We start from the raw sequence: 13,224 nt of genomic DNA on the forward strand, positions 1-13,224 counted from the left end.
GAAATAGTATTTAGAATAGTGGTATTGCAACTAATAGTATATATATATACACGTCTATATCTCGTATATACTTGATATTTAATCCGATTTGTATCCGAGTGAAAGTAATAAATAGTATTTTCTCATGATTTAAATATTTAATGAAACAGTATTTCATTTAAGCAATAAATGAAATAGTATTTGCTAATATTTCAATGTTTACTATTTTATATCAAATTATTTCAAATTTTCCCCAGCCCTGGGTCTGAGTTTTCGTTTTTACTGAAGTTGCATCTAAAGAGAGTGAGAGAGAGGGAGAGTTGGAAATTATTATGAAAGGATAATAAAATAAAAGAATGGAGTTTTTAATATTATCAGTTCATCTATTTCTTTTTTCCTTCTATCTCGAGAGAATCTCTCCATCTCTCACTTTTACGACAGATTCACGACGAAAGAGAAAGAAATTCGATTTAATTTATTATAAAAGAATGAAACAGACAAAGATCTTTGAGGAAATTTTGAGAACAATAAAATCCTCTTCTTCCTGGATGTCAATCAAAATCAAAGAACAGGATAGGATAGAACAGACAATACAGACAAATTTCAGAAAAAATACGAAAAGAAAATAAATTTTATTCCTTTTTACAAAGCGAGAAACTTGGTCGGGTCGGCGGATAATAGAAGGCGGAAAGAAGCATAGAACGAGGAAGAAAGCATCCTGAAGCGTCGACGGCCGTCGATTTGTTAGTCCAGATCAGTGACATTCACTGAGGATCCAGGATCTTGTTACCGTGGTAGGGGAACAGCAGCACGGTGTCGAAGGTTAGTCGGTTGTTTCAGCTGTTGAGGATGGCCGTTGCGTCGAGACGTAACCGGATGTTTCTGCTGGACTGTCCTCGAATTCGCGACCGCCGCGGGCTTCTTGGTTACGATTTTCAGCGTCTGCCGGCGATGAGAGTGGCGGCAGGAACGCCGGAATAGGCGAGCTGAGCAGCTGGAAGGCTGGAATAAGCGAGGGGAGCAGCGGCGTGGGCGATCACAGGGCTGGCGACGTACGGTGCAGCGACCGCGTGATTGATCGCGTGCGCGTTGTAGCTGGAGGCGTAGGTACCGATCGTCAACGCCGCTGGAATCGGTGCTGCGACCGCCGCTGCTGGCACCGCTGCTGGCAATAAACCGGCGGAACACGCGCCGATCAAACCGGCGAGCAGAACCTATTCGCAAAAGAAACAGAGAACAGATTCGGTTTAGTTAATTGTTCACTTTCCTCCCACGTTCGCGTTAATACCACGCGAGTGTATATGTTAATTTTGTATCTGTATGTCATTGATAGTGAAATAATCTTGGACGAGCGCGATTCAATTGTATCAACTTTAACCAACAGATGTTATCATTACGGATATATTAATTTACGAGTTGGCCAGAAGCCACCGGATCTACGAATAGAATTGCAGGGGAGGCGATGAGAATAGAGAGATCAGAAAATTATAATAGAAATTATGTTCTTCTGTTGTGAACTTTGTATAGAATTGTCAAAAAGGGAACTTTAAATTCTGTTCTCCAAACTAACAAGAGTAATTAGAACAGACAAGGTTTTATTATACGTATATGTCAGACTTGTCCTCGCAAGAAGCAACTTCTCGAATTTGCTTCTCGGTCAACTTACCAAGAATTTCACGGCGAACATTTTTAGTTGTTGAGGTCTCGAAAGTGGATCGGGTGGATTGCAATGTACAACTGTACTGTCATGTGAATTGGCTAGAGGTCTTTTATAGTCAGTTTCGTCCAGTAATATACCCCCACTGTTGCGGGGCATGTCCGCAACAATGGTTCATGATACGATGAAGCTTCTGCATACCGAATTACCTTTGCTCGTTTTAGGCCACGCCTGTGAACACACAGCAACTATCTCTATGGTCAAATCTAGCCTTCGTTTTTTTCTTTCTCTCTAATTTTTTTGACCTTAACTCACGTTGAGGTGGTCACCGGTGACTGGCGTTTCTATTTCTCTTTTAGAGTCGTTGCGGCAAGTCGCTTAGCCGACAAAGAGATACGAGGTAATATAATTTTATTGCAACGTACAAAATAATATTTGATAAAAATTGGACGTGGTCGTGTCTCATAGTCGAAATATATAAAATTTCATGTAACAATTAACATGTGTTAAACTCGTGGTTCCTGGTCACACGGGTTTGTTCGGGTCGTTCACCGCGGATACGCGTTACCTTCGAACGTCCTTTGTCTGTAACATTTTTCTTTGGCCACCGCCGCACGCAATCTGACAGTAATATATTATACTATCGAACAGGATATGCGCGCCGTCGTATATTATAGATCGTCGGAAGAAACGAACGTGAAACAAAGTGAAAAATGTTAGAGATCCCTCGCAAGATGCACGTTTGCTATTCAGTTCTCTTAGAGAGATTGCAAATCAACGAAATCTTTTATTTCACTCGTTATAGTTTAGATTCCGTATTTTCAGAATTGTGTTTACTAATTTATTTTGAATTTGTTCTTTCTAGTTTTCATAAAACGTGAAAAGGATCGCGAGGAAACCCGACATTCAATTCAAGTTTAGCAAATTATTTTAGTCATTGTAGTCATTATAATTAAAAGTTACTTGACATGTAATATATAAAAACATCGGTCTATTTCAATATTTTTTATTGTAATTTCATCATTTTCATTAGTAAATCGAATGGAAGAATTTTTACAATAAAGAATTAAGAATCGTTTCCATTCAGATAAGTAGAATATTCCGTATCGTATCAGCCAGAATTATTTTTTAATGTCCACTCGAAAAAAAGAAAATTAAGGATACAAAGATAAATATATATGAAACAACTTTGGTAACAAACAAGTCTATCAATTTTTTCGAAAAAGAAATTTCGAAAGTGATTGAAGAGTGATGTTTTGAATAAGAATACTCGGTTGAACGTAGCTTGATTTTTCGGGATTTCTACGATCTTCAAATTGGTGCAACGTTAACGAAGACGTGGATATCATTTGAAGTTCATTTTGAACGTGTGATATATGTTTGGGTGCGGCTCATGCTCGTTCTAAATACGAAACGCGGCCATGCGCGCTGCACGATGTCTACGATTGGGACATCGCAAGTTTCGAAGATCGTTCGTCCGACGTGACTTGAATTTCCTACTGGAAACGCTGTCTTGTTCATCAACTTGCTTCTCGTAACTTTCCCTCGGTTCATCGATACGCGGAATACTGTATCGAACTTCACTCTCAATCCAGGTACGAAAATCCTGTTACATACTTATCATGCATTTGGGTGCTTTGTTGGAATTTCATTTCCTCATTGGTAACGATATCGCTACCAGTTTAGCTTGAATAACAAGAGCCAAGAGATATTCAGGAAATATCGTTTTTTAGAAATTCTTCATTTCGATACTTGGTAGAGAGGAAAAGTTTAAATTACATATGTACAATGAATATTCCCCGATGATACAGTACATGGTACCACTATAGTTCACAGAGAGTTGGTTATTATAATATCTAACGATGATCTGATGCCCACTGCGCAGCATCCTTTGTACTATCCCTGACTTCGAACAATGGCACGACGTATGCAAATGATTTGCACGGACCGTAGAGTTCACGAACAGATCGTAAACAAGCAAACTTGTATTTTGCTATATAATTTCTATTATCATTCATCTATCATCTGTCGCAAGAGAGAATTGCTTCGTCATTCGTGGACGTGTTAACATTTTAATCTCATTCGGCTTTCTTCAAGCAAAAGCAACGGTCAATTGCTTTGTCAAACACACACGCTGCGCGTACGAAATGGAAAAGAAATTGCAGGCAAATAAAAATGTGAAGTCGTTTTGCTTTCTTTGCTTAAGTTTTCGATTTATTGCATAAAAACAAGAGACTTAAAACTAAATAGATCAGGTAGATGGCCGAAGTATCAGAGATGAAATCATAGAGCAGCGTAGGTGAACGCAGCGTATGGCAACGGTGCGGCTGGTGCAGCCGGTGCAGCCAGAGCAATGGGTGCCGGGGCGGCTGCTGGTAAAGCTGCGGGCACAGCTGCAGGTACGGCGGCGGCATAAGCTGCGAGTGGCGCAGCAGCGAATGTATTGTAGTTCCTAGCCACAACTTGGCTGCTTCTAGCAGTTACGATCGGTGCTGGAAGAGCAGCCACCGCCGCTGGTGCAGCCACCAAGGGGGCGGCGTGGAGTAATCCAGCAGACGCCACGGCTGCCATAAAAAGGACGATGCACTGCAAAGTTCCAAATAGAATAGAGTTAAAAATGGAACTCCTCGTTCTCTTCCGGTGGTTGAAAATAAAGGCAATTGATAGTGACGAATAATTTACTTTTGGTGCAATTCAAAAAAAAAAAAAAAAAGTCGAAATTATATTTCGTACGAAACGGTTTTTTAGAAATTAATAGAAATTACAGAATATAATACAAATTACGCGACACATCCTATTCACTTCTACACTTTTCAAGTTCTTCTACAGTTCTATCTATTCTAACAATATTCGTAGAATCTGAACAAAGCCTGTATCGCTCGATTAAGCTACTTACCGCTGTCTTGATCATTGTCAGGCTTGGGAATTGCTCGATTCGGCTGTTGAACGATGAGTGGAGAATCGTCCAAGTGTCCACATTTTATACTAGCGTTCACCGTTGGGGTGGTGGACTTACGAAAAGTGGATGCGCGGCTTGCGAAAGCCGCGGCCTCCTCGGCGTAGTCACCTTTGGTATCAGTTTCGTTGGTTGCGCCTTTCATTGGAATGCCAGGCGCGCGGCATCGCGCGTACAGCCGACGCGTTCCTCATCCTCTATCGTATTTTCAAACCGTTCGCGTTCGCCTAGCCGTCGCTGGCAGCGAACGGATCGATCGATTTCAATGACCTTGATCGAAAGAGAAAGAAAGCACAGGACGGACACTTCCACCGTTATCGTGAAATTATGTAAGCGACCACGTCGAACAATTGTATAATCCCTCTCGGCTACGTGCCTGTCCGGTTGGAACGCATAACAAGGTTATAATGCCGGCCGGGTGATTACGCAGATCGCTTCCCACACGATCTATCTGCATCTGCTTTGGTATTTCATCGCTTTTGATTTCTAATTGTCTCCCACTTTCTCATCCTTGTTCGAATTGTTGATGTGTACGTTAGACTTGATTATAGATGTAATCTATAATAAACATTTGGATGCGCTATTTGGATAATAAAATAGATTGTTCGTGATTGGACGCGTTTCCGTTTTTTTTTTTTCCAATCTCGTTGTAATACATCGATTGTCCCCTATGCCTTTCACTCGCTGGATCTGGTCATTTGCATCCCTCTTCTGTCTTCGCGTTTCACTCGCTCTGTCTTCCTGTCTGGTTTACCACAAGGCTGCGCAATTCCAAGGCAAAGCGAATGCTTTTTTCCCAAGTTCAAGTTCGTCGAGTCCGGGTAAGGTCCCAGGTTCTCCCCATCGGCCTGTACGCCTCGACGAGAGAGGGTACAACACGTTCGCCCGTTTTATCGTATATATATTTACGAGCCAATCCGTAATTTAAGAGCGGGAAAATTTTCAATTGAAATCCGCTGTTCCGTATGGTTTTCAAAGTCGCGTTTTCTCCACTCCCTCGATCCACTCTCCGCTTTTCTTTCACGAACGTAAAAGCGTTCGAAAAAAGGACAAACGATCACGCGGATGGATTGTTAATAATTTCAAGCGAGCAGTCGACGAGTCATTGAACGATCTTTGGATCATCAATCGTTTTTCGAAGTAGCAAGGACAGCGAGCAATAAAAGGAGAATAAAAGGAAAACCTGTTTGCGCTCGGTGGAGAAAAAGTTGTTCCCCCGAGTGTGCGGGCTTGTGAAAGAGAAGGAAATGACGCACAATGTGCTGGGACACGCCTGGTCCTGGTGCAACCTTGAAGAACCCCGCGATTCGCCGGTAGCTGACCGATACATGGAAAACCATCATCCGCAGAGACGATACAAAGGGAGAAGTCGATTGGTCAGTTGACGGTAGGAAAAAAAAAAAAGAAAGAAAGAAAGACTCGCAACTCGTGCAACCTTGAAGCAACGGGTGATTCGCCAGTAGTCGGCCGATACAGAGGAAAACCATCCGCCAGAGATGGTGCAAAGGGAGAAGTGGATTGGTCGGCCGGTGGAAAAAAATTGCACCTACCAACAAGAAGGAAGCGAGCGTGTCTCGTTCATGGTCTCTGCATGGAAGACCGGCTGTTGCCCTTCGTGGAATACCAGAGATGCGGAGAAAAGGAACGCGAGATATTGGGGAGATGGGCAAAAGGGAAGGGGTGTGTGTAGAAAGATGAGAATCTTTGTCGCGGTTTCCCCTATATAAGCGGCGTTTCCTCGGGATTCGAGCATAATCATCCCGCCGCTTTTACGTTGTGTGTTACGTACGTACTCGCTCCAAGCCCGATAACCATGTTCAAAACGGTGAGTGCTCGGAGACTGAGCGTTTGATCAATCGAACGGAGCGACCGAAAAGAGGGTAAGCAAAGGAAGAATCTTCTTCTAATCGGAACTTTTTTCAACTACATAGCTGTTGTTCGCTGGATTGTTGGCCGTTGCGTTGGCCGCGCCGGCTCCCGCTCCAGCTCCAGCTCCAGCTCCAGCTCCAGCCCCAGCCCCAGCACCTTCCAGCGCAGCTCTAATCGGCGCTCCACTGGCTCCGTTGGCACCGGCTCTTCTCCCCAATCCGATCGGACCCCTTCTCTACTCGAACTACCCTGCGTCGATTCCCTATATTAATTACCCCTACAGTGCCCCTTACATCTACAAAAGCTACATCATCTAACGTTGCGATCGACGAGAATACGCGGATCGATCGATCGAAACGAATCACATCGAAGAACAATCAGCCGATCGTCGACTCATACTCATACCGAAAGAAATTCAATAACCCCATCTTTATATCTTCAGCGAAACGCCGTCTGCGCTTCGACTCTCTATCACCTTTATTGACAATGTTCTGTCACTTTTCAATTCGGTGTCAATAAAACCATTTAAACGCAAACAGAATGTTTTCTTTTTTTTTTTTTTTTTAGGGGGATGTGGGTTGAGTGGCGTGTCTTTCGACGCGGCGCATTGTACATTTCGACGATTTATTTGTTTGTTCGTTAATGAGAGCCCCTCGCGCAGATCCTGTTACGCGATTCGTCGTTACCCTATAAATCCATTATGTAAGAATGGACGTGGGCATGATCGCAGTCTGAATAATCGTTCTCCACCCACTGTCATATAAGTGGGTGTGTGTGTGTACTTGAATACATGTACGTGCGCTCTGAAGTGCATTGAAACGAACGAGAAACATTCGTTTGAAACAAGTCTGTAGGAAGTGAAAAGTGCTCAAATCTTCGACTCAAATGTTCGTTCAAAGTGAAAAGATTCTTTGTCAAATGTTCGTCACATAGAAAACTGACGCGACTACGAGAAACGAACTTCCTTTGTTGTTTCTGGAATGAACTCTCACATTGTTCTCTCCAACTTTAAAGCGAAGTACGACGTTACATCGTGTGTCGCACACGCCTGACTGATCAAACGTACGCACGATTTCAATTCACGAGCGAGAAAACACGCTAAGAAATGCTGTTGGCTGATACGAAAAAGAAATGCACGATGTTCCACAATGACAATACGATCCAAATCCCAAGAATTTACAGTACACGACTGTTATTCCGCGCGTTAAACGATTGGTTCCCATTATTTCAGTAAGAATTCTGATCAGAAATTCGCCGTCGATGACGAGAGTGGTATCGTTTCGTTTCACTGAAATTGTGCAAGGCCGTTAGTGGCCTTTTGTTTTTACGAACGACGACAAATCAATTATGCGGGCAACAACAATATCAGCGCCGTTACGTAAAAGGTAAATGCGATGTTTCTCACAACCACGTACATACGCTGTACAAAAGGATGCACGCTGCTGGACACACCGTTCGAGGCTCGTTGGCTGCCTTGTTTAACTGAACGCGCCGTTAATTTACCAACGTGGCTTATAAACGGTGTACGAGACGAATTTCTCGATGGAATCGATACGATTTCCTCCGTTGAATTGTCTCCGACAAATGTCGGAGCCACGTCACGTTGCGCTTCGAAATGGCAACGTGTACCGCGTTGCAGTATTCTTGCTATCGCACGTGCTGGAGTAATAATATCGAGAACGAAACTTTTCTTCGATCGTGTGCCCGCGAAGAGGGAGATTTACGTATAATCTATTAAGAGTAGGTGGTTACGACGGAGGTGGTTACGTTTCTTATTATCCTGCAGTAACAGACGTAAGAATCTACTAACGCGCGTTCTTCTCCATTATGTATCAATCTGTTGGTGAAAAATTATCGGTCCGGATATATATCAACCCTCGAACGACGATAATGCAGTGATTTGATTTATAGTAAATTTACAATGTAAATATAACATCGATAAAGTTAAATTAAAACAAAAATTACATTAGTAAAAATATTCGACGACGATAATGCAATGATTCGAGTATAATAAAGTTATAAAGTGAATATAGTAATAAATAATATTTAACAAAATATATTAATATTTACAAAATATAATATTAGCAAATTTCCCTACGCCGGGAAAAATATACATCGTAAATGTACTTTTCAATTTAATTATTAAATAACGGAAGCTTGGGAGAATAACTTGGAAGATATGGTATAAAAATTTTCTTCTGTATACGTGTTATCGATCTGACCTGATCGTTGCTACGCATACTAGAGTATAAAACTATCCGAGCGTTAATATTTCTCGGGTATTATCTTACATTCTGTATTCGCGTTGTTATTTACAAAATTATTGATCATTCGGGTGCATCCAGCGCTGGCGGCGATGCGATCAGCCTGCATGGTACAACCACCCCTTGGCATCGATCGCCGGGTCGAGTTCACCAACCTCGCTGCATCGAGACGCGATACAATACTTGCACTGTCCCCATTACTGCCCTCTTTTGTCCTTATCTACTACCTCCGTTCCACATTCTCGCATCAGCGTCCGTTAAATCGCGGCATTGCCAATTTTAACGAATTCGTTTCCATCGGGAGAATATCGATCGTTCCGCGTTCACGCGAGAAGGTTCGACGTTCTCATTCTCGTTACGTCATTGATGATACATGCCCCACAGCTTAAAAAGAGAACCAGCTTTGCATCTTTAAGCAACGATTCTCTATTCTTTTCACTCGATCCGCCGTGGTCCGCGAGAGTGTATTTCGAGTATATTTGAGATGTGAGCGGTGGAACGTGTAAAAATATGCCGCGGACAGTTCGATTGATGTAGAAGTGGTTACAAAAATACCGAAAATGGCGTCCCGATTGGTGAATCGCGTCCGGTTCAGCAGCATCGGGAAACCGCGTCCGCCGCATTCATCCCGACGCCGCGTCCTCCGCGGAGATACGGCTCGAACCCTCACGTGGTGGAGAGGACATGCGCGCACCCTCCGCAAAGCCGCAACGCTATATAAGAGAAGACCGCGAATCTCCGTGTCTCAGTCAGCTTTCGAAAGCGTGCGAAATACACGGCGGCGAACATTTGTCTGCATTAATCTGCATTAACCTGCGCGTGTTTGCAGTCGAAGCCAAGTAACGATTAACGAAACCGCGTTCCCTCCTCAACAAGGACGAGCAACTGGGAAGGAAGTGCGAAAGAAAGTCCGACAAAAAGCCGATAAGAATCGGCAAGAGGGAAGCAAGAGCAATCAACGAGTAATCGACAACGAACGACTGTAGTTTATCCGCACGAACAGCATCAAAGCAGTGTGACAAGTGTGTGGGATTGATTAACCGCATGCGTGTGACAGGAAGCGCGTGCGTTTTCGATCGTTTAACGCCGGAGAGCATGATCGAGTGAAACTCGTGCGAACACTGAACGAACGTAGTTTCATAGCGGAACGAAACTTTTGAAACCTGGCCGGCCGAACGGTGCAGATTTTAGTCCGCGATCTCGATCGAATCAGTGGCCTTCGTCCATCGTTGGGAATGGAGGACACGACGAGACTGACCGATCCCGAGGACGATCATCGCCGTGAGAGTCAGAAGGGCGACGCGAAACGACGAGTCAGCCCGACCGGCGGCCCTGGATCCTCGAAGCAGGAGTTCGGGGACGACGAGTGCAGCACAGACAGCGGATGCAGCAGCGGTGGAAGCACCGGAAGCGCGGAGAGGCTGTCGCGTCGCGGTAGCAGCGAACGGCTGTGCCGCGCCACCAGATCGCCGAGGACTCATTGCTACTTGGACCGACTTCGCGGTCGGCCAACTCGCTCGCAGGAGAGACTCTCCAGTGTTCAGAGAAGCTCGGAGCGTGTTCGGGCCAAATCCTCGCGCTCCTGGAGTCCCGGAGACGTCCGAGGCGTTGGGAGAACGTCCGAGTCGCTCTCGTACTCCTCGAGTCCATCGGACGCGCACAGCAGCACCGACAGCGACTCGCTCAAGAGATCCACCACCGCGGACACGCTTCGAAGGGCGCTGCAGACACTCAAGATTTCATCCAAGTGGGAGGGAAAGGAGAACAAGCACGCGAAAAAGAGCCCGAAAAGAATTCTACGCAGTCCGGTGTCGTACACGTACGTCAGAGGTCTTTCCGGCCTACCAACGCAGAGGGTTCCGAGGAACGTGGCGCAGCAACTGGCGATGCCCTGTTCCTGTCAACATTCCGTCGGTCTCTACCGATAGAGAGAGAAAGAGAGAGTGCAAATTTCTCGGTTCGTCCGAGCCTCATCTTCGTTTCGACCGATTCACCTGGCTCACTTCAATTCGACTTTCTCTCTCTCTCTTTCTCTTTATATTCTCTCATCTTATTCTCGTCATTGCAGTCGATCTCGCGCGTTTCGTTGCGCGATCGTCTCGAGAACAACCGAACGGACCCCCTCCACTCTTGGACCATTCTCTGCGAGCGAGATGTTCATCCGCGAACGATCTGCCTAAATTCGTCAAAACCCCCCTGCGGCTTTCTGCTTTTTCGTACTTTCTACTTTTGTCAATCGCGGCCATTTCTTCGCCGCCGTTTTTGCAAAAACTCTTGACCAAACGAGTGGATCAAAACGTATACGAATCTAGGAGCAAAAATACGAGCGTACGAATTAATTGTAACAAGTCGAAGATTCGGTAAATCTTCGCGTCTACGTAGCGATGCGGCGCGATCCTGCACAGCGTTTCGCGTCTCTCCGCTCTTCTAGGAAGATTCTAAGTGAAATTTCCTCCATTCTCCCGCCGTCGTGATCATCTTTTCTGTCGAGAACAGATTGGATCTCGTCGGTGGTGGTCGTCGGACAAAAAGGGAGAGACGAGGGTGAGAAACGCGAGGGCGAAAATCGCCGTAGGTAGAAAGTTCGTCGTAGAAGTGCGTCGACCTTTCACCGCGTTTTAAGTTGTTGGTCTCTTATTCGTAATAAGCGAGATAGATCACAGTTAGACACAGAACGTAGTTGTGCAAACATGTATGTACCTTTTTGTAGCAGAACGATTAGTCGAGATAAGAACATGTACGCTAGCGATACCAATTATGTTAAACGCGCGAACGAATTCAATAGCTAGACGATCAATTGGCGATCCCGAGTTTCGATCGCGAGTACAAAGATCACATAAAAAACAGAAGGAAAGCTCTAAAAGGAAGGAAACATCTAAAAAAGAAGATTGAACACTACATACCGATCTTTCTTACACTATTTGCACTTTCCTTGTCAAATTCGCAACGAGGCACATTTTTCTCAACGCATTTCTGTCGAAGTATGTACCGTTTCGCAAGAAGATCAAAACACGAATTGGCGCGAAACCGAGGCCGGTTATCGCGATATGCGAGTCAATTACGTGGAGACGCGTGGACTTCTTTTTCTCTGTTAGCGATGGATGGAAGCGAGTGTCGAGATGAAATCGAGGTGAAACGGCCGCGGTCTCACGCCATTATTATCGCTAACTGTCCGACGTGACGTTCGGTCGTGAATATTTCGGATAGATTAGAGTTAACTTGTTCGTTAAGGGTACTTTTAAAACATATCACGATTCGCAAATGATATCGCGATGTTCGTTTGGCGCAACCGCTCGTTCAGCGTTCAGACAGGCGAAATCACGTCGCGCGAGTTGAAACGAGTTTCTGAAGTGTCTGTTCCTCCTTTCGTAAGGTTTGGTGTACCAACAGTCGTTCGGCGAGTACTGGCGAACGAAAAAGGGAGCAGATAGTTCTGTTTCCGATCTCGTTTTCGGTCCAAGCTTCATTCTCGAGTAGGTGTACCGAGTAAAACTCGAAAAACAGAAACGAATCGATAGAAATCGAGCGGCTGCGGCGAATCGAATTGCAAACGAGACCTCGTGACAAATGGAAAATCTCTTTTTCTTAAATTTAATCGTCGAAAGTTCTCATTTAAACGTGAAGGCGAACGTAATCGCGAAATGTATGTGTACGCGATCCTTCAGTGCCTTGTAAATATCTACCGCGTGAGTGACACGGTATGTCGCGAAACAATTGGCACAGAAACGATTGTACGAATCTATATCTTGCGACGAGAACGCAGAAAAAAAGAAAATGGAACGCGAGGAACGCGAGAACACGCCTAACGTGAGTGTCTCTCCGACACGAGTTCGAATTCGCGTATGCGCGATGACTCTCGCGCCAAGAGATACAAGAGCCAAAAGAACGCGAGAATTGAAAAAACGAGAACGAGAACAAGAATGTGCGAGAAATGCAGATTCTCAGGACTGAACATTTTATATTAAGTATTATACCTATGTCGATACTACTCGTAGTTTACGTTTCAAATAAACGTTTTTCATTCAAATTATTTCGCCGACGTTTGTAGCCCTACCTCACCCTCCCCCGTAGCATCGGGTTCCTCGAATTACACACGCGCATTCATCATCATCTTCCCACGAACCATGTTCCATTCGTTAATTTCATTACGTTTCTGTCCGTTATCCGAGACAGAGCCATTCCCCGAAGGATGAAGTTAAATCGAGTAAATGCCAGTCCAGTTAGCGATATGCCCGCGCGATATACGACACGCTCGCCTTGAAATAATCGATATAAGAGGCGGAAGACTTCCGGTCCCATATCGATGGACGACTGTCAGAGAACGAGAGTCGACCCGGGGCGATCCGTATGCAACGTGCCTCCCCCCCCCCTCCCCCGCGGTACCGGAACACGATTCGCGGAAAGACGGAGTGGAAACGTGGAAGGACGTCCCTGGTCCGTTTATAGCTACGGCCATGACAGAATCAACGAGTGACCCACTTGCAGGGGTTTGCACCCCT

The 13,224-nt window shown here is 44.9% G+C and overlaps 3 protein-coding genes across 3 annotated transcripts; 2 read left to right on the forward strand and 1 right to left on the reverse strand.

The window, feature by feature from the left end:
• Positions 1 to 592: 592 nt before the first annotated feature.
• On the reverse strand, positions 593 to 4,685 carry LOC122532276 (transcriptional regulatory protein AlgP-like). Its single transcript, XM_043660893.1, has 4 exons — positions 4,533 to 4,685; positions 3,923 to 4,222; positions 1,646 to 1,801; positions 593 to 1,193 (listed from the first exon to the last, which is right to left on the reverse strand). The coding sequence occupies exons 1-4, from the start codon at positions 4,545 to 4,547 to the stop codon at positions 915 to 917; spliced, it is 750 nt and encodes a 249-aa protein (XP_043516828.1). The 5' UTR covers positions 4,548 to 4,685; the 3' UTR covers positions 593 to 914.
• A 1,581-nt stretch (positions 4,686 to 6,266) lies between these two features.
• LOC122532316 (cyclin-dependent kinase inhibitor 1C-like) lies at positions 6,267 to 6,997 on the forward strand. The gene is made up of 2 exons (XM_043660991.1): positions 6,267 to 6,417; positions 6,524 to 6,997. The coding sequence occupies exons 1-2, from the start codon at positions 6,406 to 6,408 to the stop codon at positions 6,776 to 6,778; spliced, it is 267 nt and encodes an 88-aa protein (XP_043516926.1). The 5' UTR covers positions 6,267 to 6,405; the 3' UTR covers positions 6,779 to 6,997.
• A 1,777-nt stretch (positions 6,998 to 8,774) lies between these two features.
• Positions 8,775 to 12,712, forward strand: LOC122532309. Its single transcript, XM_043660981.1, has one exon. The coding sequence runs from the start codon at positions 9,961 to 9,963 to the stop codon at positions 10,651 to 10,653; it is 693 nt and encodes a 230-aa protein (XP_043516916.1). The 5' UTR covers positions 8,775 to 9,960; the 3' UTR covers positions 10,654 to 12,712.
• The last annotated feature ends 512 nt before the right edge of the window (positions 12,713 to 13,224 follow it).

This window comes from Frieseomelitta varia, unplaced genomic scaffold, assembly GCF_011392965.1.
Source record: "Frieseomelitta varia isolate USP_RPSP 00005682 unplaced genomic scaffold, Fvar_1.2 scaffold_447, whole genome shotgun sequence".
In the NCBI taxonomy this organism is placed as follows: domain Eukaryota; kingdom Metazoa; phylum Arthropoda; class Insecta; order Hymenoptera; family Apidae; genus Frieseomelitta; species Frieseomelitta varia.